Below are 26,716 nucleotides of genomic sequence, written 5' to 3'. Positions count from 1 at the left end.
GTTGGGCTCTACTGACTCTAGCAAAGTTCTGCGGGTGAACTTCCGAGGGAGACATTTTAGAGCTCATTATCACAAACATGAAAGGGTATTTATTTTTTTTTATTTCTATACAAGATTTCGAAACATGAAACAAATTTTGCAGAAAAATCCCACATCCCTGCAAGACGGATATATCTGACATTGAATTGTTTAATACTGGATTATCCGATGTTTATATCACGTAAACACGTTGATTTTTAAACAGCAATTAAACAGGTTATTGACGTAATAGTAATAATTAACCTTGCACAGTGTTATCTGTGCTGTATGATGCGAGATACAGTACCTATTCTCGAAGAACTGCTGTTGTTTTATACTTTCGTGAGGCAGAGAAGGGTCAGACCACATTTCCGATGACTCAGTGTGTCGTTTATGAAGTTCTACATAACGAGCCTATTTATCACGTGCATCTGATGAAATTATTGCTGCAAGCAATCCACGAAACTGTTAATTATGCCGACCTTATCCCTCTTCATGCGAATGCAATTCCCTCGGTTTTATATTTTATACTCAAGCATGGGTTAGTGACTCTTAAAAAATATTACGCCAAAAATAGAAGCATATAAGGGGTCGAAACAGCAAATGATTTTTTAATTACGAAACGGGCTTCGAGTGTGAATCCTGGTGGTGGACCAGGAGGAAGCATATCGTTATTTTAGGAAAGTTTCGCAGCCGTTTAAAACTGACTCAGTATTGACTTGCTATGTTTGTGAATGAACTTAAGATTTCAGTGCATATATCATTATTACACAGTACTAGAACTTAAACCGCTGCCCCCTCCGTCAGTGGTTTACGTATTCAAAGTAGGATATATCGTCTATATTTTATCCTCCACTTTTTTGTTCGTCGTCCAACAGACCCTACGACGCGTGTTACTGGAGTATCTGTGTCGCTTACGATGTTTGACGTCAGGCCTCCTCTACCGGTTGTCTGTGGAACTGAACCGGTGAACGTGTGTGGCTGCCTGCTGTGAGTGGTATGGGAGGAAAGTCGGTTACACGTAGGCAGATGAAGATTAGAATAATGATAAAGTTACGAGTACGAACAACGTAAACCGATCTGTGGGTGGATTAATACGTAGATGTTTCGACCGACATCTGTTGGTGAGCTGGGATGTGCCTGAATTGGTTGGCTTCATTCCTAATAACGATACAGGTGCAAGAGATCAAAACGTGGAGATGAGTCGCTGGTGGTCTGAAGTGTGTACCTTAACAATGGTATCTCACCGTGGAGTAATGCGATTTTTTTTGTAATAAGACGTGTAGGTTTCAATGTGTGGTCCGTCAGACAGTGGTCGGGTCATCCAACTGTGGTCAAGTTTAGTACGAAATACATCTTGTGTGTAGGTGTGAACGAAATACAACAATATAAATATAAGCTCGCCCCCCCCCCGTCTGCTTCTGTTTTAAAGAAAGTTGTTGAACTGCTACGCCTCTTACATAAACCTACTCAGAGTCTTCCCTCTCCTCATCCCCACTACATCCATTTCGCAGTTTTTCTCCTCAGTGACGTCGCAAGATGCTGGAGTCTCCAGAAAGGGTCAAAGAATAGTGACCACCTTTTAAGGTGACAAGCAAACCACAAACACATACTTTGGGTCAGTTTTACTGTAGAGAGGTGAGAGGAAGGCAAGCCAAGTAGGTAGGTAGCGAGGCAACTCCTAGGCACAAAAGTTGCTCCACCTACAGAAAGCCAGAGGGACCAGTTATGTCTTGTGTGAGTGGAGGTTAGGTGGTGAGCGCCCACATTAAAGAAAAACCAGAACATAAGGTATGCGTCTCTCTAAAGTGTAAAGAATTGTCAGTGTATCACTTGACTTTGTACCGCAGACAGCCTCACCAGACGAAGAGACACACAGTGGTATAGGTGCTGGTCCCTCCTAGTTGCTGCTGAGTATACTAAGAACAGGGTGATGTAATCGCAGTTAAAGGAAAGTGGTAACTTTACCAACATATAAGTGAATCATTTTTAATAACATCCTTGTGTAAGACAAGTGCTGCTTCATTAAACCAGTGGTCTCATCAGTGTGTTGTGCTGTGCAAACTGACATCTGCTGAAGTTCACTGTAGCTACGGTGATTTTTGCACCTGTTACATCCATGATATTTCAAGACATATAGCTTCAGTAAGGCGCACACACCCACCATGTCAACACAGGCATACTACAAAGATCGACTTGGCTTCGACCCGGCCGAAGCGCTCAATGATGGATCTGCGTTTGACAAAACTCAGCAAGGGTATGAAGAAAACCTGTGCAAGTTCAAAGGTTTGTGGGAATTCTATATCGAATCCATAGGTATGGGTCCACACAATTCTAAGCCTGCTGTATGTCATGGAGTGACTGCATGCCATTTGCAGCATCCGAGTGTGGAGCTAGGCACGTACTGTAGTGTGTAATTAGTCTTGTAAATCAAGCTTAAATGAGGCACAAGCAAGAATAATGTATTGAAACATGAATATCATGTTCATATATGCAGGGTTGAAGATACTGGTTGCTACTAGAAGTCAAACAGAAATATAATTAAAACATGCCTTTTTGTGTTCCCAGAATTAACATGTAGCAAGCAATAGTTTTCAGTCTATTCCAGATGAGTACATGTGCATGTTTGCTTTGCTGTGGATAACAATAGTGTGTCTTTTTTTTATTATTATTACTATTAGGTAATAATATGTTGCTGTCTCGTCACCAAAATGCAGCGCAAAATCATGACATAAAGATAGGAAACAGATGTTTTGAAAATGTGGCACAGTGCAGATATTTGGGAATGACTATAACAAATCAAAACCTGATTCAGGAGGAAATTAAGAGCAGATTGAATTAGGGTAATGCTTGCTACCATTCAGTCCAGAACTTTTTGTCTTCTCGTCTGCTGTCAAAAAACATAAAAATTAGAATATACAAAACTATAATTTTGCCAGTGGTTCTGTATTGGTGTGAAACTTGGTCTCTGACATTAAGGGAGGAACATAGACTGAGGGTGTTTCAGAACAGGGTGTTGAGGCGAATATTTGGGCCGAAGAGAGATGAAGTGACAGGAGGTTGGAGAAAACTGCATAATGAGGAGCTTAGTAACGTGCACTCTTCTCCAGGTATAATCAGAATGAGGACGATGCGGTGGGCAGGGCATGTAGCACAAATGGGGGGAAATGAGGAATGCATATAAGATATTGGTGGGAAAGCCAGAAGGAAAGAGACCACTGGGAAGACCAAGGCATAGGTGGGTGGACAACATTAAAATGGATTTTAGAGAGATAGAATGGGATGGTATGGATTGGATTGATCTGGCTCAGGATAGGGACCAACGGAGGGCTCTTTTGAACATGGTAATGAACCTTTGGGTTCCACAAAATGCTGGGAAATTCTTGAGTAGCTGCAGAAATGGCGGCTCCTCCAGAAGGGCTTAGCTCCATGAGTAAGTAAGTAATATGCTTGAAATTTTCACCAGAGACCCAGCTTTGGGTGAAGTAAACCAGAGTGGGAATGACAAATCTTTGAGATAGAAATTGTTAATTCACGCTTGGATCTAGTTATTGTATGATTCAAATTTCAGAGAGAGTAAATTATGTATTTCAGCACACATTAACTTTAATTTTAGTGGAGTGACACATGCAAGTTACTAAGGCCCATGTGTAAATCCTGCTGGTACTTCATAATATGGTATCAAGTGAATTTCTTGGAATCCAGAATCCCCTGATTTTTAAGTGAACCTGTTGTGTGATCTGCCTTATGGACTCTATGGGCCACATTATGCTGTAGAAGTGCATTTTTTGATATTAATTTTCACTCATTTTAACAATTAGAAATTACAATACAACGTACCATGAAGTTAATCCTGTTGTTCGCTTGTGTAGATAGGACAGGCACAACATTTGAGTTTTGTGAACTAGCTCCACAGAACAGTGTCCTTCAGAAGCTATTAGTTGTTTGGCTGGGCACGATGTTCCTATCTTGCATGTTTCCCAGGTTCACTGCAGTGTTTACAGGAAGCCTCTTTGCTAAGCCAGATGAATCTAGTCCACACCCAAATATTGTGTTGAGTATTATGAAACATTAACAGAACTAGTGCAGCAGTGAGAAGCAGAAACATTTTTGATGTTCAATTGATTATAACAAATTTGATACTACAGTTAAGGTTTTTCTGATACTCCATGTCAGGGATTCTGTGGATAATCTCTTGCCATTTTTAAGTCAATGTGAACATCACTCTGAAAGAGAATTTCCCAAAGTTTGTATCAAAAGGTCAGTTTTGACTCTGAATAACTGTAGTGAAGCCCAGGAATGTGGAAAGCAGGAGACGGACCAAAACATAGGTCACCACATGTAAGACGGAGGCAGTAAGTGTTGCGTTTGAGGCTGTAATGCATATATACAAAAGTAATCCGTGAGACTATGCAGCATGACATATCCCAAAAGACCACACAGTATGAAAGTATTTAAATGTTATTTACATGAATTCATTGTCTTGATTGAAACAATCACTGCAGCACAGGATATCAGAGCACCACTGTGCAACTTTCAGAATGGTGTGAGTGCATATGCTATTATCCCTGGCCTTCAGAAATAGCTTTCAGATTCATACAGTGTGTCAGTGTGTCTAGCAGAGAGCATTGGATGTTTTAATAATGTATTTCTGTGTGCTGTGCACAGAATATGCTTATTATATTTCATCATTACATTTTTGTTGATGGACCCAATATATATGAGATTCTGTTTATAATTACACTAATACATTTCTGCATTCTGTTAATATATATTTCTGTTGAAAACCTTTAAGTTTGTGAAGTGATGAAGATGATCTACNTAGACAGAAGTATTCAAAATGGTAGATCATCACAAAGTTAATAGAAAGTCCGTCGAGTGTAACAATTTGTAGGTCACTTTTTATTATTATTTCTGCCTTACATGTTTCGGTTTGACACAACCATCATCAGAGACACTTGCTATAATTATGGAAACACTGTCGGTGTTTTTGATGTTCACAATTATGTTTGTCGTGTGGACGTTGCTACGATATGTTGACGTGTAAAAGCACAAAACATGCTAAGATAGTTGAGTACACTCTCAAGTTCTCACATTTCATCCGAACCTATTTTTAAGTTAAAACGCTAAAATGTTAAAATATTTGATATAAAATGCTGAACTCCTCCTTGTTAATTCATCCCGAAGATGGGAGACGTCAGCTTGAGGTTGTATGGCTTATAGTTTGATATGTTCCTGTGTGCTGTGTGCTGTGTACTGCATGGTTGTGTCAAACCGAAACATGTAAGGCAGAAATAATAATGAAAAGTGACCTACAAATTGTTACACTCGATGGACTTTCTATTAACTTTGTGATGATCTACCATTTTGAATACTTCTGTCTACACAATTCTGCCATTTTGTACTTTGGTGTACAGAATGTGGTTGGATACATATACAAGGCAGAATGATATCATTGGTAGTGTAAAATTTTTGTTATTGCTTGAGCTGAAGTTCAAATACTAATGGAAATAATATGGGTGAAATGATAAAGACTTTGTGTGTGGCAGAATAGTTTGATGACGAGATTAATTTCAGGTGTTTGTGATGGACTTGCAAATAATGTGCATGTTTGTTAAAACTGTTGAGCATTTGCTTTCAGTGGTAATGAGATGATTGGCTGCTCAGTAGGCAGTGTTAATTCTGAAGGCTGTAGAATTGATTAGTTGCATTTAGGTTATGTGTTCTCTGAGGTTGGACTTTATATATTATATAATTTGCAATAACTGAGCATGTTATGGAACATAAGTGTTCAGAATGTTCTAATTTTAATTACTAATATGAGATATTTAAAAAATATTCAGATTTTAAATGTGAGAAGCGCCATTAGCAAACAGAGTTCAGGTTATGATGAAAGTTTGTTTGAAAAGTTTATAGCATGCTTTATGCTGTGAAGTAAGAACAGAGTGATTATTGTAAGCAGTATGAAACTATGATTTGTACAGCTCTCATAGAATTATTATGGTACTTAAATCAGACTATTTCTGTGGGATGTACGTGTAGCTTGTATGGCAGAACGAAGACATTTATGCAGAAGTTTGCTTGTGACTTGTAAACCTGAAAATGAGCTGGTGGATAACATTAAGATGAATGTTTGGGTAGGTGAGATACTGAGGACAGGAGCCAGATGGAAATGGTTTAAGATTGTGTCCAGTGGCGGCTGTAGGGTTTTATGCTATTGCACCATACAGTTAATTGTTTCAGAGGTTTGTATTAATTTTGTGAGCGGTAGAGTATGGTCAGTTTAATATTCTGAAGACCAGTTTGGTAGCTCAAGCTTAGAAAATTCCTAGGGAGACTTCTTGAATCGCATTCACAAACACCCATACTTTATCCGTGGAACATTGATAATTAGTTTAGACATGCCGAAGTTCGTCGTTTGATGTTCAGAAATGACTTGATGATCCACAGGTTTCAAAAATGCAACAAGGATGGCGTTGAAAACTGTCGTTTTATTTTATAACACCGAAAAATAAGTACAGACCTGTTCACACGTCCTTTGGTCTGGTGACTTATGGTGGTTCTCGGGCACGAATGATTTACATTGAAGCCTCGATTAATAACTACGGTGGGAAGTCGAGTTTACCAGTGAAGAAGACGTAACCCCCCTACATTGGGGGAGTTTATTAAATGCCTGAAAGTTGGGCAGATAGATGAACATAGAGAGGGAAGTACAAATGAAAGTGTTTTCAGTCATACACTTTTAGGTGCATTACAGAAAAAACACCTTTTACTTTCGTCATGTAAGAGCACCCAAACTACCTGACTGATTTCAGTTCAAACTCGGCTTGACTTATACGCGCCTCTCTACACGAAATTATGTTCAGCCATTTTGATTTTGATCTAGTTTTGTTCATTTTTAGTGGGGGCACGCGATAGCGTAGTTGGTTGAGGCACTGTGCTATAAGCCGAAAGGTCGCGGGATCGAATCCCAATGAGGTTGATTTTTTTAATCTACCTAGTCCTTCCAGCCGCACTGTGACCCTGGGATCGACTCAGCCTCTAACATAAATGAGTACCAGGAATATTCTTGGGGGGAAGAGGGCGGCCGGCGCGTAACGCTGACAACTTTATCGCCATCTATGAGCCTATTGTCTAGAAAATGTGGGAGCCTCAACATCTCACAACCTACGGGCCTCCACGGCCTGTTACAGGGATACCTTCACTTTTAGTAGCTCTCTTGCCCAATGAGAGCATTGTTTCAGTTCGGATTTTGACCCTCGTAACTACTTGGTGCTGGTTAGCGAACATATATTAAGAGAGTAATCGGAAGGGAGGGCGGCCTATAAAGCAAAATAAATTTCTAGTTGCCCGGTATTTGTATAGTGTCATTTAGAGTAATAAGCATATAATTTATGATTTGAAGCGCACACAGGCAATAATACCGTGCCGATTGCCAGGTCAAGGGGATCGGGACTGAAAGTGTACGCCCATTTTGCTGGGATGGGTAGGAGAAAGTTTCTAGTTTAATTTAATGGCTTTATTATCAGGCAGCGCAGCAGCAGCGGGAAAAGAAATGGCTGTATACCGATGCGTGCCTTTCAGGTTAAGAGGTCGTTGTCTTAATGGCCCATGACATTTGAAGGCTAGAAGAATGATTTGAATTTTGAGTATGTGCTTACCAAGACACCCGAGTTGGCGGGGGGAAGAAGTTTATATTTATTTGTGGAGCAGATGGGAGCTTTTGGGAAATGGGAGAAGATGAGCGAGAACGCGCGTTGTCAGATTTGAGGTTCCCACGGCGGCGACAATTCACATTGCGGTCGTCTGGAGTCTGCTACCGTGTCTTATGAAGGGAAGTGGTCGCCGTAAGTTTTGAGAACGTTGTGTGTTCTGTATGGGTGTGAAACATGGTCTGACATTAGGGGAGGAACATAGACTGAGGCTGTTTGAGAACAGGGTGTTGAGGACAGTATCTGGACCGAAGAGGGATGAAGTGACAGGAAGTTGGAGAAAACTGCATAACGAGGAGCTGCATAACTTGTACTCTTGTCTAAGTATAATTAGAATGACCAAGTCAAGGAGGATGAGGTGGGCAGAGCATGTAGCACGAATGGGGGAGACGAGGAATGCATATAAGATATTGGTAGGAAAGCCAGAAGGAAAGAGACCACTAGGAACACCAAGGGTAGGTGGGTGGACGATATTAAACTGGATCCTATAGAGAGATAGGATGGGATGGTGTGGATTGCACTGATCTGGCTCAGGATAGGGACCAGTGGAGGGCTCTTGTGAAGACTGCAATAAACCTTCGGGTTCCATAAAATGCTGGGAAGTTCTTGAGTAGCTGCACAATTGGCGGATTCTCAAGAAGGGCCCAAATCCATGAGTGAGTGACTGAGCGTGTTTAGTGCGAAATTTGTTTGCCTCCGAGACTTATTTGGTTGCTTCTTGAGGTTTAAATTATAGCAGAGGCAACAGTTATGTTTAATTGGAGGCCGGATGGTGATGATTCGAAGGGACGGCGGGCCGGAGGGCCACGCAGGAAACCCTTAAATAACTCAAGTTTCCTTACTGATGTAGATAAACCGGACGTGATGCGGAAAATCCTGACCGGTGTTCTCGGGGTATTATGATACATACACGTATATATTGAACAAGGCCTGAAGTGGAGCCCAGTGGACTTCCTCATACGTAATCTCCGCCAAGAAGTCAAATTTTAACTTAGAGTATTTTTTTGTGTTGTGACTGGGAGATCAAGAATGTGTAGCATGAATACTGTATTGCCACCGCTCGTGTGTAGCAAAGTAATTAGTTCCGAAGCGTGTGGCGTTGCACTTAGAGCGATCACACCCAACATATTGATTGACGTACCGAAATCAAATTGCAAATCATCCCCTCTGACTTTAATTTTCAGCTTTTATCTTTGGTACATGGGCCAGGATATCCTCGTCTGTGTTTATCTTTACCTTATCTTCTGTAGGTAATTATCCATACTTACGCGCGCGTTCACTCTGCTGTTTCCTCCTGCTCGTTTTTCATTTTCCTCAACAAATTGAAATTTTATGAATTTTGTGAATGGTCAGAACGGACTAAAATCTTTCGTTCTTGTTCCAGTTATCCATTAGAATAAGGTGCACACATTTTATTATAGTGGGGATTAACTATTTCGTACTTCGACCGGAATGTTCTGCTTCATAGAAATGCCAGAAGTACAATTCAGAACACAATTAACTTGAACAGAAAATAATAAACTTTCTTGCTGACCATTAAGTAATTCCTGTTTCGAAATTTCGATTTCTTATGTTAAATTGTTTTTTATTATTGAAGTTCATTTTGTATTTATGTTCAATCTGTATTCTCATGACCTGAGAAATGTTTCGATACAGGCAGGTTTCCGTTTAATCGTAGTTCCGTTTTAGACAGGATTTCTTGCTTAAACGTTGCTAGGCTACTCTGGCTAGTTTTTCCATCACTGAGTGGACTGTAGTATGTAAAAGGACCAGACTGTGTCAGCTACTGTGTAACCGGATCAGAAGGTGTCGCCTTAGATTATTCTGAAGCTGTTTAGGCACTGTAAACGGTGATTCATGCTGGCAGACTAAGAACCCCGGTACATAACAGCATTTATAATGATTCAGAAGGGCTACAAGTTCTGACCATATGTGGGGTTTCGTGTCGGCTTTCCAGTCACCTTTTGTAGGTTGTGTGGGTGTCGATGGTCATAGCTTCACAGACGACAGGTTCGGAAACCATTTGATGGCAAACCATGTTGTTCTTACATATCTAGTGCACGGTGTGCACCTGTGTCCGTATTTGGGAGAGGGTTGGGAGGCAAGTAGCTACGGTAACTCGTCCTTTCGTTTGTTTTCCATCGCAAATGCAACCAAGGCTACGCTTACGAGGCCCCAACTGTACTCCATTTTCTGTATGTTGACTTGCCAGTGGACAGGGATTGGGGGGTGTGACGCGCAAAGTCATGGTTTTTGTATTCGGGCTGTCTTCCTTGTGTTTAGGATGGGGGACAGAAGGAGTACACACAGAAGTTTGGTGAAAGGAGAAAAGCCTCTTGGAAAGAGTCAAAATGGTACACCAACAATATAGTGCAGCATCTTGTTGCACTAGTTCACGGTTTAATTTGCTGGGGCACACGAACAGTCAGTCTACAAGCACAAGAAATTGCACTGTTGGTATGTATACCTGAAAGAAGAAGTACAAGAGGAAGAATAAGGGGATAGGAGGAGGAGAAGGGATGGATGTAAGTCTGGGAGAAGATGGAACTGACTTAGAATCGTCCACAGTTGTGGGCCGTGTATAGTGTTAACCATGTTGGCTCTTAGGTAGGCCGCACACCGGCATGCGTCAAGATATGTAACAGTCAAGATTCGATGTCTGCGACATGACGCAAAGGAAGGAGCACAGTTGAAACGAATGAGATTATGAAAAACGACGCACATCGGTCTGAGTCATAATGCTGACGTCAGCTTCATGCTGATGAATCACAAATGAGGCAAGACTGCTTCTTTTGTCCCATTTGATGCTTGTCTTGACGCAGTTGGCGTGCGGCCGCCATTAGGGTTCTGCTACAATTTTTTACGATGTCTGTCACGTTAATAAATTAACTGCTTTAGCTCAGATTTTTAATTTTTTGGACGAATATCGGAAGACTGATTTCGTGTCAGTGCTTGATTAACCTCAAAATACGAAATCTTAGTTTCAGTTTTTGTGCGCACATGTCCCGGATGATTTATTGTTGATATCATTAAGTGCTGTGTATTTACCGCAAGCGTCTGGGTGTCACCACACAAATGGCGTATCGTAGCGAACCATCGATTAGAATGAGACTCTTTCTTCCGCGCTCCCACACGTGCTCATGACGTAATTCTTGAGCCTCGCCGTATGGCAGATACGTAATAACATTACAACCCATTATGGAAACAAAAAAGTGAAATCGAAATTTTGACGAAGTGCGGTGGCGCCGGTAAGCGTATCAACTCATAAGACACGTCAGCTGTTCTTAAGGCTAGATGGACCATAGGAGTTGCTTTACGGCACTTGACATGTCTGGCTTGAAGACAGTGGGCAGAAAAGATTCCTGTGGCACGGAAGACAAGCAGCTTGTAACGATATTAAGCATCACCGTATCAACGTGTGGCCCAGTTGCTCACTCCTAAGCCTTACCTACAGACCCTTGAAGAGAATAGTGTGCCAGTTGCTATGGAATGCACTTAAGTTGCGTTTAATTGGTTCTCATTTCTCCTTCACTACTGTATCACATCATATTTATATGAGAGTAAGTCAGAGGAGTGCTTCTATTCGTTTCAGAGTGAGTTGATTTCTCGTCTCTTATTGAATATTTAAAGCTGAGAGTACACGCAAGTTTACTTGTTTTGTGTCTATGTGAAACTTGGTTTCTTTCCATTAGCGAAGAAAATGAAGAAACTGGAGAAAAGTGCACATCGATATGCCTCAGAATTTGTTCACGTCACCAGATATTAAGATAACAGGAGGAGGATGTGATGGGTGGATCATATAGCACCCATGGGAGAGATAAAAACGCATACATAATTTTGGTCGCAGTACCAGAAGGGAAGAGGTCGCATGGAATACTTAGTTGTTAATGGAAGAATAGTATTAAAACTGGTCTTGCATGGTTTTTAAGAAGTGGACTGGATTCATCTGGCTCAGGATAGGGACCAGTGACAAGCATTTGTGAACACGGCAATGAAACTTCCGATTTTATAAAAATCAGGTTGTTTCGTGACTGACTAAGCTTTGCAAGAAGGATTCAGCTTCACATATTTGGTTTAGTTCGGCCTCTTCATCGAAGGAAAGGAGGTTGAGTGCGTAACAGGCTGTCAGAAGTAAAATGGAAAGTTGTCGCTATGCATAACAAATTAAGCACTACACCATGAAGGAGTATGAGGGAGTGGATGTATAGATCCACATTTTCTTGACCTTGGCACTAGCTAGAAGCTGTTGATCAGCTTCACGCCCTGGCCACTTTACCCCCTGGGAAAGAGCAACCGGTACTCATTGGATAGGAGTCTGGATGGGCCCTAGAGCCGGTCTGGACGACATGGAGAAGAGAAATTTCTTGACATTACTGGGACTAGAACTCCGACTCCTTGGTCGGCCATCCCGTAGCCAGTCGCTATACCGACTGCGATATCCCGGCTCTTCACGTCCAGCCCGTAGCCAGTCGCTATACCGACTGCGCTATCCCGGCTCCTCACGTCCAGCCCGTAGCCAGTCGCTATACTGACTGCGCTATCCCGGTTCCTCACGTCCAGCCCGTAGCCAGTCGCTATACTAACTGCGCTATCCCGGTTCCTCACGTCCAGCCCGTAGCCAGACGCTATACCGACTGCGCTATCCCGGTTCCTCACGTCCAGACCGTAGCCAGTCGCGATACCGACTGCGCTATCCCGGCTCCTCACGTCCAGCCCTTAGCCAGTCGCTATACCGACTGCGCTATCCCGGCTCTAACTGGACAAAAAGCATGGAACCCAGACCGTGGATATACCGGATGTACCTTATGATGCCGTTAGGATTTCCTCCCATTGTGTTTCCGTATAGTTTCTTGGCTGGACCTGGAAATTGTGATAAATACGAAAGATGGAAACGAACTGATTTCATGTCGTTCACTCCTGTTCTTAGGATGGTGGTGTGACATTTATGACGTGTTATTTCGTTAAGAATATGCGTTGATTTGGAAGGTCCGTTTGTTCAGTATATTATTAATGACAGGTGGTCTAGTGGTCAAAGTTCCTGGCTACAAATCCAGAGGTCCGGGTTCGATTCCCGGCTCTGCCAGATTTTCTGAGAAGTAGTGTTTCCCCTGTAGGGCATACAATGTAAGCCATTAACATGTTGCTGGTTGCTAGATCATGTTGGGTTTGAAGGTAACGTATTTAGAGGAGAGGCACACTCCTGCAGGTTTACATTTTCTTCGCGAGCACTGAAATTTGACGCACAAATCTGTTAAAATGCAATGAAATCTCTGTTTATTTCGTATTAAAATGTATGGAAAAAGGAGTATACCCAGTATAGTAGATAGAATTCCGCAGAGTCTGGATTCGAAGTTGTGTTAAGTTTTAAGTCGAGTTTGATTGCATGCTTTATTGGACACGATCGAAGTGTTTGTCGGAAAACCTGAAGGGTCGAGACCACCTGGAAGGGGATGATATTATTGAAATGAATCGCAAGGAAATGCGGTGGGAGGATGCGGACTGTGTTCGTTTGGCTTAGGATTGGGACGTGTGACGAGCTGTTGTGAACACGGCTGTAAACCTTCGGGGAATTTCTTCACTTGGAAGCGGACATTAGATTCCCAAGGACTTTGCTCCATGGAGGTAGTTACTCTAATTTCTGTAAATGAAAAACGCATGGGAAATATGAGAAGTGCATACAAACCTTCAGTCCGCATACCTGAAGTGACCAGTGGCGGACTTCTGTGAACAAAACGATGAACAACCAGGTTCCATAAAGGGCGAAGAATTTCTTAACCTCCTAAGCAACTATCAGTTCTCGAGAAGGGGATCCGTCCCGTGGAGTTAGGAGTTATCTTAACTGTTTTTGTGTAACCCAACGTAGAGTTTGGTAGTATCTGCATTAAATAAGACCCAGTCTTACACAAGCCACTTACATTTTGGCTGTCTGGTGTCGAGGTTTGTCGAAAGTAGGAACTACTGACACCCTCCATTAATGTACTTTAACCTACGAGATGCGCTATTGTTCATCCCAGGAGGACCAGTAAGGGGAAGCCATGTTATTCCAGCGTTCATCCAAGCGTTCCGAAGTAAATAACGAAAAATGGCGGACTCTATTTAACGGTAGAGCTAAAAATTTTTTCTTTTCCCCTCCGCCTCCCCCCTCCCCCTTGATGTGATGCGAGACCTAGGCCGATCTTACTTGGGCCGCAAGCTGGCCCATTGTACAAGCTCCAGATGTTAAGTAGATGAGAGAACGAGGTGCACTGGTGAATTGGTAAATCTTTGGGGGAAAACGAAGTGTTCGGAGAGAAACCAGGTCCAGTGCCACTTTGCCACCACAAATTCCATGTATACTGCCTTTGGCGAACTAAGTGCACTACAGAAATACTGCTACCCATTTTGAGTTCACATAAAGGCCTCAAAGTTTATAAGATTTAAAGAAGTTTCCAGGATATGCCTGGATACTTAGTTCGATCCTTCGACAGGTTGTAATGTTGATTATAGTTAAGGAATTCCGTCAGAATTCATCTGTGGTCTAGTGGTTAGAGTTCCTGGCTACAGATTAAGAGGTTCGGGTTCGTTTCCCGGCTTAACCAGATTCTCTGAGGATTAGTGGGTCTGGAGCGTGGTCCACTCAGCCTCGCGAAGATAACTGAGGAGCTATTTCAAGGAAATAGCGGCTTCGGTCTAGAACACCGAAATTAACGTCCGTGGGGATTCGTTGCACTGACCACGTAACACCGTATATCCGCGAAAGTTGGCATTAACTTCGCCGACAAGCGGCGGTCGCTCGGTCGGTATAGTTCGCTTGCGGACTCAAACCACGGAGTTTAGTTTTTAGGAGTCAGAATCCATGCTTCCTATTGTCCAGATACGCCGTCATACAGATCTCTTGTCGTTAATGTTATATTTAAGCAATATGGGTTTGTAATCGGAGAGTAAAAAGCAAATTTAGCTCTTTAGTTAGTCTGCTGAGCCTCCTGCGTGGACGGTTACACATACACGGTCACACACGCACACACCAGGGCTTGAAGCAGTACAGAATCATTTGCGGTAGCCCATAACCACTCATTCTTATTTGCGTAAACTTCTGAACATTTCGGTTTTCGAAAGAGTTGTCTTTTGTGGCCTGTACGAGTATATTAGTGTATTGTGACATGGCACCGCGCCTGTGGACCCTTTTGCAGTCGCATTTGGCCTGTTTCACATGGAGCAATGAATAAACGCAATCTCGTTTTTTGTTTACGACGCATTAGCGAGTACACAGTATTACTTTGAATTGTAAGGTGACAGACGAATGATGAATGAGGATTTGGTGATCTAGTTGAGGTACTGCCCCAGTGCTTTGATGAATTGAGGAAAACCGCCAGAATATTGTCACGATAGCCGGTGTCGGTGCGGGGGATCGAACCGAGCATCTCCCGAATACGAGTTACATACTGTTACTGCTACGCCAGCCCGTTCGGTGCACTCTCCTTCGGTCTCCTAAATGTAGGTGTTTCACAGATTTAAGTTTACCACTTCTACTCGACCTTTACTGAGGTACGTATTACTATTCTGTCTCGTCATGCAGCGATGCTAATAAAAACTGTTACGTACTACATGTCGTCATAGTTTTTCTTCGCATAAAGAAACGCAACTACATTTACTTGTTTCCATATAGCTTCATTTTCAGAGAAGATCGTGGAAAAGTACCTCCGTACAAGTATTATTCACGTGCTACTCTCTGTGTCTCTGTGGCAAATTGCCGGAAATTGAATGACGTTATCGCCATGAATTCATTTCCTGCAAAAAGTATTGCATCCGTGGAGAGCATGGAAGTTCATTCTTCATGTCATATTTATTATCGTGTACTGCAGTATCACGGCCCGTCTGAGGAGTTGTTGATAATGACACGATGAATAGGTCTACGTCGGTCACTTATTAAAATACCACCAAACATATCCTTTGCAATATTGTGCTGTCACATTATGTTGCGATATGAATAATGTTAAGCGGTTTCATGGGTTTATTTGGTATGCTGTAGCAGAGACGTGTATTTCCTAGAACTACCACAGCATTTGAAGATCGAAGTGTCATGTAGTGTCAATTTTACACGTTGAAGTCCCTCATTTAAGGAAGTCGATTCAGACCAAATTTGTGGCCAAGTTTATTTTCTTTGGGCGGGGGGAGGAGTAGGCTAAGGTGAACCTACTGTTTGCGCGTTCGTGTACCCCTTTACAATTTTTGAAACCCTTTATAGATTTTCACAAAATTTGGTACGAATGTTGTGACAATGGAGACCATCGCATCATCGCACCGTTTAGCTACCCACGTCAGTAGTGACAACGTAGCCAATGCACGAGTTTGTAAGGTTAAAACAACAGGGGCCTGATATTAGGTCATGAAATGGTGTGGTAATAAATAGATCAAATGATATGTAATATTTAGTAAGGTAATTTTTGTAGACCGAAATATATACATTCCTTTATTTGCGTGTTCGAACATATGAGTATACGTGATTATAAATATTTATTAACTATTTCGTATATTTCGTTAGAGGCTAAAATTATATCCATTAACGGTCTTCGTTAACGGGCTTGTGGTAATACTTTAGCGTGTTTCTTGAGGTTCGGTAAAGAAAGCCTGTTATCCTGCATTCTTATGCAATGTAAGTACATGGAGCATAGCTCTTGAGTAGCTGGTAGTTGCTCACCTGGTCGGTAATTGTTTATGTGACGTTTCTAAGTGGTAATGACCTCATGTAAAAGCTGTAGAAGTTATGGCATGAAGTCTTGAATCACGCTGTATATAGTAGCAGGAATTTTGAAGAAGGAATAACACCCAAGTTAACAAATTAAATATTCTCGTGTAATTAGAAGGAGATAAGATTGAGGATACGAATCGTATTGAGAAACTAGCGCACTATGTGCACATCGCGTTAACAGATTTGACTACGTACTTTACACATAAGAAAGAATACGAGGTAATTTTCACATCTTAGGGTGTAGGTAGGAAACGGGAAACAGAAAAGTGGCTGATGATAGCATCTCATGGCAGTGTTTTCTGAACACTTAAATACCTTCTGGTTTCTTAGAAGTAGGGCACTTCGTTACCTTCTGAGTAAGCACCTTGTTTTAAGGAACCCTGCGAACCACGAGCTGCTGGTTACCGGTCGTTTGCGGAAAGAACTTTCACCAAGCATGCTACTAACATGTTTGATATACTACTCAACACACTTCTTAGTTGTGAGAGACGGCCAGGTACCAGATGTCTCAGTATTGCTCTTTTTCTCAAAACGTTTGATTTCATTTGACTTAAAAGCAAAGGGTTCCCAGTCTCTGCGTCAGCTGTTGTAAAGTACTCTTCCTGGTGATAGTAAGCGTGAGTTCAGATTCCTGTCGCAGCTTGCGTGCTGTCGTTTGTAAAGCGTTTCTTCACAAGGCGGTGGATGTTGTGTGTGTGCTGTTATGGGCCGTTGACGAGAGCGCTCTATCTCATCACGTCTGCGTCTCTTCACTTTCGTGCACCGTCGATTAGTCGTTCTTGAAATGAAAGTGAAGAAGACCAGTTCCTCCATCGCCTTAAGTGGCGTGTCATGTATAGAGCGTGGAGCTCAAGTCGTGTGCGAGATGCAGGGCCCATGACTTCGGATAATGCGGTGAAGCATGAACAACATTTGGCGACAGATTCCCAGCAGACCGGATTGGATTCGAACACAGGTTACTGTGGGTCGCAGAGCTCGAAACTAATTGCATGTGGATGTTACCGTACCCTGTGTCTACGCGGTTACATGTTCGAGTCCTGTCCGGGGCGTAATAAGTATCCGGGATGATTACTGTTTCTATTTCTTGACTGCAATGGACCCATCTGGTAGAGGGCTCGTGCTGATTCCACTTTCAGAAAGCTGCAAGGCCCTGTGATGGACACTCAGAAGCTTTGGTAGGCTGACTTCCCACCAGAGAAGCTGCGAAAGACCGGAAGACACTTTTCGTAATTACTAAACCTCTTTGTTGTCTGACCCGTAGATATTTTCAATCTGTGGACCACATGCGTGCGTTGATGCTGGTTGCCACATACTGTACCTCACGCGGTCTCAGGATGACGAAGTTATTCATGCAAGAGCGACTTATTGACACTTCTGTAACTCATAGATAGCAGCAACATTGCCTTTCAGCAGACACGAGATACCGACTGACGAATTGAGACGGACGTGGTGATGCGTGATGAATGGTGACGTTGGGACGAACCGCGCCAGGCGGAATGTTGGGAGATAGAGCACTTTGGCTACAGTACGTGGGATCGCATAGAGGTCACGGTATGAATGAATCCAGCTTCTGGAATGCGTTGTGAAGAGGTGTCTGGTGCCTGCGGCATGTTGAAAAGAGCTGGCCAGTGAAGTAGAGGATTAACAATGCGGTTCCCTGCTGTGAGACTGACTGCATCAGTTTTATAGCCAAATAGCTGTTTTGTCTCTTACATATAAGGGTTTCAAAATGATCGCATCGCCAAACGACAAGTCGGTTCATACATTTATATGCCCGCCTGATTCAAAAATGAATTTGGAGACTCCTCCCCCCCCATAAGGCGCTTACCTGTTTCGTCTCCTTTCTTAAATTCGTGTTGATTTCATCGCCTTCCACCAAATTAGCCACCTTTACCATAGGCTACTTAGTCCTTTGTAAGCTGGTGGTCATTTAACTGGCGAAGAAGTTACCCGTTTTTGCGGAACCCTGTTGTTAATTACCGTGATCACAAGATCCACTGCTCCCAATCCTGAACCAGGTGAATCCACCTCACACCTGTACATAGTATTTCATTAATACCAATTTTAATATTCTCCCATCCACGTTTAGGTCTCCCAAGTAGCATCTTCGCTTAAGGTTCTCAGTCACCAATTTGTATGCATTTCTCGTCTTTTTCCAGCCCTGTGTACCTTCTTGCCATCTCATTTTCCTTGCTTTGATCACTTTACATGATATAGCGGGTCCGCAGAATATGTACACTGAAGTGAGCACGAGACGGTGACATGTTGCTAAGCTCCTGTAATGCGGCATGTAGCCAGCCTATCGAGGCTATATTCTTTATTTCTGTCCAGACACGTTTCTTCTGAAGCTACCATAACGGGGTCCGTGCTGGATGAAGTGGGTGTTGAGGTTCCCAACAAAAATGTGCACCTTCCCTTTCAAGCAGTTTTGGTCTGGCTGCAGTAAATAAAATATTCACAGGTTGGTGGTTGAGGAGAGGTAGCCTTCTTCCATGCGCTCCTAGATCCCCGGATTTAACGCCCCTTGATTTCATTTTGGAGAGAGGGTACCTGTAGATGAAGTTTATGGAGGCGTTGGACATGTAGACACTATTTAAAACATTCAAACACAGGATTACATCAGCCATAGTAGTCATAACACCGGGATGGTAAAAAAGGTAAAGTTGTCTCTGTGCTTAACTCATTAAGCACTATACCATGAAGGAGTATGGGGCAGTGGATGTATAGATCAACATTTTCTTGACCTCGGCACTAGGTGAGTGGTAGGTGAGTGGTCAGCTTCACGCGTCGGCCGCTTTATCCCCGGGGGAAGAGCCCTCTGGAACCCACTATAGGAGGTTGGGTTGGCCCCCAAAGCCGGTCTGGACGACATGGAGAAGTGAAAATCCTTGCCCCCACCGGGACTCGAACTCCGACCCCTCGGTCGTCCTGCCCGTAGCAAGTCGCTATACCGACTGAACACCGGGATGTGATCCCGATATTTGCGAAATTACGAAAGATGCACATTACTGACGCAGCTTCCAAGCGTTTGGCGTCATTTTAGTTTCTGTTTATTTTATGTATGAGTATCACGGTTACGTAATTACAGCGCTTTCAAAACCCGGATATATTCCGTGAGAACCTACCTATATTTGATGAATATATTCAATTCGTTACACGTGAGCAGCGTCGGAACTCTGTCCGTCAAGCGTCTTCCACATGCTGCCTTTGTGTACACCAAGTGAGCCTGCTCACGCCGCAGTTAGCGGCTGTCAGTAGCTAGGTCAGATAACGCGGAATAATGGGGTGGCAGATGAATTGGAAATGATTTGAAAGCAAGCAGCTCTGGTTTAATCGACATTTGTGTGGAGGAACCGAGTAACACCACGAACAACCTGAGTTAGGATAGCTGGTGTCCCTGCCGAGTCTAGAGTGTTACGACTATACATCAGTTCGTTTGTTTCACGATGTTACAGTTGATCGTAAATAGGTCGGCCTGTAACTCTATTCCGCTGCAGCAAAACCAACACAGATCATAGAAGAAGCGTCGAGGAATATAAATATTTATTGAATTCGAAAAGAGGCGTACATCTGATAGAAGTGTGTGTTTTTTTAACCGCATGTGTTAGTCTCATTGGCCATGACTCCTGAGCATACAGATGTAAACTGAAATTTAAGATGTATAGGCGTGGAAGCTTTCTTTGTCTCTGTGTATTTAGAGGGGGGGGGCGCCAGAAAATCCACTCGCAGACATACATTTTTTTTATTATTAATATGTGGCATATTTCCGCCTCTTGTTTGTTTTGATTTTTTTTTCGAAACCCAGGGGAGGCACAGATACCTAGTTTGCCGCCCCCCGAATAGTACTATGTTTCCAGAGTCAGTAGCAAACTGAATCTAACCCCAACTGTCAATCCAGTTTCATTATCGGCCGAGCTACCGTGTATCGCTTTTATTAAGTGACGATATATGATACATCGTTCCACCGCCAGCCGGTATCCATTCTTCGTAATTAGATTCGATGTTTATCTTAAAGTGATCGATTCTGTGGTTAAGGACGGTGGCCTATTGAAAACGGGAGATCAGAAGGAATTAAAATAACTGATCTGTTTTGATTCGGTTCCCGGCACTACAAGATTATCTAAGAAGTAGTGGGTCTGGAACGTGGTCCACTCAGCCTCGTGAGGATAACCGAGGAGCTGTTTCAAGGAAATAGCTGCTTCGGTCTTGAAAACCGAAATTAATGGCCGTGGGGATCCGTTGCGCTGACCACGCGACATCCTCTATCCGCTAAAGTTGGCACTAACTTCGCCGACAAGCGGCGGTCGCTCGGGCGGTATAGTTCGCTTGCGGACTACAGGCTACGGAGTTTGATCTGTTTTGAGCTGTTTGGGAGCCATGTGTAAAGTCCGAAAGAATTAAGGCAAATCGTAGGGAAAGTAGCGCCTGGAAGGATCGTTTTACCGCTCGAATTCGTTCGGTTTCGTAGGACTTGGCGAACATTGCCCGTTGCAGGCGTGACATAGTGTAAAATTTTGCTGAATCTTGACAACCGAAAACTCGCGGTAATAGAACTACAGACGACTTAAATTATAGGCCTCATTCCCATTTCCGGAAGAGCAGAGTCAAACACTTCTGGCGTAGCCATTTTTGATGTCCCCCAAGAATGAGTACTTAAATAACATTGGCATTGAAGAGTTCTATCTTCTGCGATATAACGCCATATAATCCGTTGAAAGTGAACAGACGTTACGGAGGAACGTCGCCAAACAAGAAACCAACTTGAAGCAGTTAGCAAGCAGAAGGGTGGCAAGTTCTGCTTGATATGTGGTTCATGCTGGTTTCTTGTTTGGCTTATTTGTCGGCCGTGAAGATGGAGACATGTCCCTCTGAAACGTCGGCTGGCAATGGACAGCACGGCGTTATATCGCAGAAGAGAGGACGCTTCATAACCATTGCTATGAGAACAAAGAGTGGTACTTCTTGGAACGTTGGTGAATGTAGCATCGTACATTTGTAAGCAAAGCTTGGGTAGAAAGAAAGGATGAATCTTGTGGGCCATAATTAAGCAAAATGAAATCTGTACATTTCGCTGGTATCCAAGGACAAGAATCGGTGTGTGGGTACGGCAGTGTACGTTTCCCATTGCTTACCTTTATTTTAAGTGTTTAATTCTGCAAACATCCTGCTTAATCTCGTAGGGAGTTTCTTTGAGCCAAATACATTGCAGCTAGGTGAATATGTGAATACGATGTGTCGGAATTTTGGAAATAATGTGTTTTCCATTGCAAATGTTGTGTGGAATTTCGTTGTTAGAATTAATGTCTGTTATGGTTTGTTGCCAAACTGTGTCATATTGTTAGATCGGAAATGCCGCCCACAATTTATAATGGTTATTGCCGTGGATCACGGAATGACAGTTGAATAGTTCGCGAAATGTTTACATCTTGACCACCATCGTGTTGTGTCGCTACAGTTGATTGCTTAGAAAAAAATTAATGCGACCTAAGTGACGTCGTTAATTAAAACCCTGCATGAAATAGTGTTCTTAAATAAGTGCAAGCATGGACTGTGCGAGTTGCCAACGGGAGGTAGAGTTTGGGGCGCATGCTTCGAATACGGAGGTGATATCCCCAAAATAGGCCGAGACCACTTCGCTTCCATAATTTAGTGTTCAGGATCGTTTTGATATATCTTCGCAAGGCACGTGCAAAAATGTGAACTGTAAATGTGTATAAAAACAACAGAAAGGGTAGCAGCTCGCCTGCTTCTCATTCGTTTGTCCCGAACTTGAATATTCATAGTTGTCTGATAGTGGGAATATTAGGAATTGTGTACATACAGTTGCTTCAAAACAAAGTAACCCCCTTGGAATAATGTTTGGACATAAGACAGAAGATAATATAGAACAGCATTCCCCAAAGCAGTAACCTCTGCCCACAAGGGGACATGTTCTTCTCAAGAGGCAGTCGAAAATGCTAATGGCCTAATTATTATGCACTGACAGGAAGAGGCCACATTGAGTAATAAACACAATACAATAGAAGAAGTGCTCTTTGGGTATAATTAAGGTTCGTTAGTAATTATGTTTCCTAATTATTAAAGCGACCACTTTAAGTGATTTTTATAAGTTGACGGGTCTCAGTCATTTTCATTAACATCAAGGGTGCCTCTTAATAAAATAGCTTGGGAACCACTGATTTGGGTGCACTATGCTACAAGCCGAAATGTCGCGGGTTCGAGTCCCGATGAGGTGGATTCCCCCCCCCCCAATTTGCCTAATCCTTCCAGCGGCACTATGGTCCTGGGGTCGACTCAGCCTCTAACAGAAATGAGTACCAGGAATCTTCCAGGTGTAAAGGACGGCGGGCGCTTGAGGATGACAACCTTACCGCCATCTGTGAGTCGACTGTCTCACAACCCTGTGGGCCTCCACGCCCTGTTACAGGGATAGCTGTACCTCTTTATCACTTCTCCAGAAGGGTGAGATGGGCGTGGCATGCAGTGTACACGGTGATGAGATATGCTAGAAATCATAAATGGAAGGGACTGCTTGAGGCTTAAGCGTAAATGGATCTCCCAAGGAGGAGGAGGTGAGGGCGCATACTAGAGTCCGGTTGCACGGCAGTGAACCGTCCGGTTCCCAGAGAGGCTGAGTGGTTGCCCGCTTTACAAGAACTCTGCTCCGTAAATGTACACGTAGTTTGTATCTTATGCCAGGTACTGCTTATGTGGCTGCTGTTTAATAGTGTAAACAGTACCAGTAGAACTCTTTATGTCATGTAAAATAAACATGCTTAGCATAATGGCGCTTGCATGTAGTAAGGATGAACGATTTATTAAATAGAGAAAGCCTATGGGAAACAAAGTTCGTGATTCTCCTATTATTGAGATTCCAGTTTCGAACTCGTACAAGAATTATGGTACATTTCACCGTTGGCAGCAGGCAATGAAAGTGCATCGGAGCTTGGGCGTAGGCATCCTCATTCGTGGCGTTAGATGGAGATGTATGGTGAGGGCCAAGCTGCGGTTGTTGAAGCCTGTCCTTTTGACAGAACACTGGTTGCGTTTCAGAGCCACATAACCCGGTCCCGGATTCTAATATCTGCCTTCGCCCGTCGGGGAGCCCCTGTCACTAATGCAGTAAAGTTGACCTAGAGCTTCATTAATCCATACGTCATAAAGACGTGCGGTGGCACAGCTCCGTGCATTCATAGCCTCGGTACTAGATGGCGGTGAGCTTTACTCCCGGCCCCGTTTAACCACGGGAATGAGACCCCGGTACTCATTAAGATGCTGGGTGGGCCACAGAGCCGGTCTGGACGCTGAGGACAAGAGAAAATTTGATGAAAGCCGTCTTCTGGGATGTGGCGCCGTTCCTCCGAAACGTCGGTTAACACTATATCTACACGGCGCCACATCCCAGAAGACTGCTTTCATGATAGTCACCGTCGTGAAAACCTCAAATCTTACAAGAGAAAATGGCCAGAAGCGAACAAAGATTCCTCGGTCGTCCAGCCCGCAGCCCATCGCTATGTCCCGGCTGCTTTCTTCATACGGCAGCCTCGGTTAAACGGAAACGTGCATTTAAGTGAAACTGGCGCACATCCTGTGAATCCGTGTGAAAACCAACGCTGATATCCCGCGAAGTTGCCTCGAACGTACGGAAAGTTGTGAAGCAGTAAGAGGACTTGGGCCGAAATTCTCTGTGTTCATTGTTTCCATGTCGAGTTTCCCGGAAGGAAGAAGCAGCTCAGCTGTCGACAGAAAATATGCATAATAATTTGGCGGACTGAAATAAACAGACAGATAAGTAAATAAAGGAGGAAGATGAAAAACTGCATGGGGCATATAACGAAGTGAAGTTAATACCGCGAATCGCGCTAAGAAGATTACGGTGAATATGGGAGGTAAAGCTGTGCACAAGAGGTTAATGCTGAGCTTTACGCTCCGGCTGCTTAAATTGACTCGTGATCTGTCTAGTGGCGTACTCTAGAGGTGAGTGGTCAGCTTCACGCCCCGGCCGATTAACCCCCGGCACCCGTTGAATAGGAGGCTGGGTGGGCCTTAGAGCCGGTCTGGACGATATGGTGGAGAGAAAATTCTTGCACCAATCGGGACTCGAACTGCGACCCCTTCGTCTTCAGCCCGTAGACAGTCGTTATTCAGACCCGAAGGATCCTTTAGACCATTTTAATTTTGATGCCGTACACGCCACAAGAGGGCACCAGTGTCCGTTCCTCTTTTTTGGACGTCATACATGTTGAAGAGAATGCTGATATCTGTTGCACAGGCTAAGGGCAAAACAAAGAGGCATGTCACACAATGAGTGGCTTTGTCCAGTTCATAATAAGTGCGCTTTACTGTATTGTCCACGGCTTCAACCTGTAACATCATCTGTAACACCGCAATGTTTGTGTTACAGATGTTATCTCGTGCAAACTTAAACAAGTTCTGCCTCCTCCTTATGACATAAGATCGACGGAACTTAAGGCGACTGCGATTAGGCCAGTATCTGTCGCACTGATAGAAATTTATTAAAAAATGCATCACATTTTGTCCCGTGTGGTCTGGTTTGATACTCAGATTTCCTGTGTATCAAATAGCAAAACCTGCGTGCTTTATGGACATTCATTCAGGATGTGACAACATGGAGATCAGAGGACTAAAAAAGAAACGTCATTCAGATAAAGCGAAAATGTTTCCGCCGTCTTTCGAAAATAAATAAGTGCCTTGTAGAACAGCGTGGATATACTTTTCTCAACACTTCAAGAAGTGAAGTGTGGCGTGTAAATCTCGTGGACTGAATGTAATAATGATCTAAGAGACTGTAGAAATGAGTACTTACATTGGGAATTCTGTTAGCTAATTCGTTTGTGCGCCTATCAAAAGGTCGCGCGGTCTAAGGCATGAATCGTCTTCGCTCGCTCGAATGCTGCAATCGTGGGTTCGAATCCCACTCAAGGCATGGATGTCTGTGCATGCGTTTATTCTGTATTTGTGTTGTCCTGTGTGTAGGTAGCGGCCTTGCGACGGGCTGAACACTCGTCCAAGGAGCCCTACCGTCAGTGTAAAAATTATTAAACTGAAGAAGGGGCTTGGGCCCAACAAAGGGCTGTAGTACCATTGATTAACGAATGAGATTCGTTTGTGCAGCGCCCAGTTTAAGATTTCCGTAATTTTTTGTGAAAGTCTGAATCAACCGCTTTACTGGTAAAATAAAAAAATGCAGTACAGTATTTTACATCCAATCATAGCTGAAGGTTATAAGACACCGATGCACATGTGTAGTGGTTGCTTATGTCTTTAAAAGCGCACATTTCTGTGGCACTTTCTCCATCCCCTATCGCGAGAAATGTTATTAATATTTTTTATTTTGTGATCGGGTAAGGAAATGCGCGTTTCTCGAGGGGGCAAAAATGTGACGCTTAATTTTTGTAGATTAGGGCCCACTTTCCAGCCTTCTAAATTGGGATAATTATACGATCAGGCTGAGTATAGAATTTATTTGGATTTGTCACGCTGAGGCACTCTTCAGAGGCTCTGTTGAAGTACAGTAAACTTGAGCCCAGCCCTCTTCAAGGAACAGGAACGCAGCGACATCCGCTCAGTCGTTTGGAAATAACCTGCAGCAGAGATGAAAGACCTCTCGATGAACGTTTGTTTTTCTTTTTTGTCACATTGCCTTGACTGTCGATGGCTTGGGATCCTACAGAAATAGACTGGCTCCTGCTCCTATTGTATCGTGACAATCTCTGGCAATGTATGTTATTCTGTGTCTGTCTTGTTAATTCCTATTAGGACGAGAATAAGTTAGGCAGAGCAGTTGCACGTATGGAAATGTGATCATTGTTAAACCCAGAGAGGAGGAGGCGTAAACGTAGATGGGAGGATGCTGTTAAAATGAATCAAGAAGTAGGATATGAGGGTGCTTAACTAATTAAGCATTACGCCATGAGGATGTATGGGGGAGTGGATGTATAGATCCACGTTTTCTTGACTTCGGCGCTAGTTGGAGGTGAGTGGTCAGCGTCACGCCCCTGCCGCTTTAGCCCCGGGGAAAGAGCCCCCGGTACCCATTGGTTAGGACGCTGGGTGGGCCCCAGAGGCGGTCTGGACCACGTGAAGAAGAGAAAACTCCTGACCCTACCGGGACTGGAACTCCTACTCCTCGGTCGTCCAGCCCGTAGCCAGTCGCTATACCGAGTGCCCTATCCCGACTCCACAAAAGAGGGTAGGAGGTAAGACTGAATTCTGCTGGTACAGGAGTTCATTGCCA

At 43.4% G+C, this 26,716-nt stretch overlaps 1 protein-coding gene across 1 annotated transcript in view; it reads left to right on the top strand.

The window, feature by feature from the left end:
* The first annotated feature begins 1,013 nt into the window (after positions 1-1,013).
* Positions 1,014-26,716, top strand: part of LOC111872086 — a 402,164-nt gene continuing 376,461 nt past the window's right edge. Inside the window, exon 1 of the mRNA XM_033754522.1 lies at positions 1,014-2,304. Within this exon, the coding sequence (XP_033610413.1) occupies positions 2,184-2,304 (121 nt within the window). The 5' untranslated portion in view covers positions 1,014-2,183. The remainder of the gene's footprint in view (positions 2,305-26,716) is intronic.

The sequence above is a fragment of the Cryptotermes secundus genome, unplaced genomic scaffold (genome assembly GCF_002891405.2).
Source record: "Cryptotermes secundus unplaced genomic scaffold, Csec_1.0 scaffold356, whole genome shotgun sequence".
NCBI lineage: Eukaryota > Metazoa > Arthropoda > Insecta > Blattodea > Kalotermitidae > Cryptotermes > Cryptotermes secundus.
The sequence above is the reverse complement of the archived record's forward strand: the minus strand, read 5'-3'. Positions and strand labels throughout refer to the sequence as shown.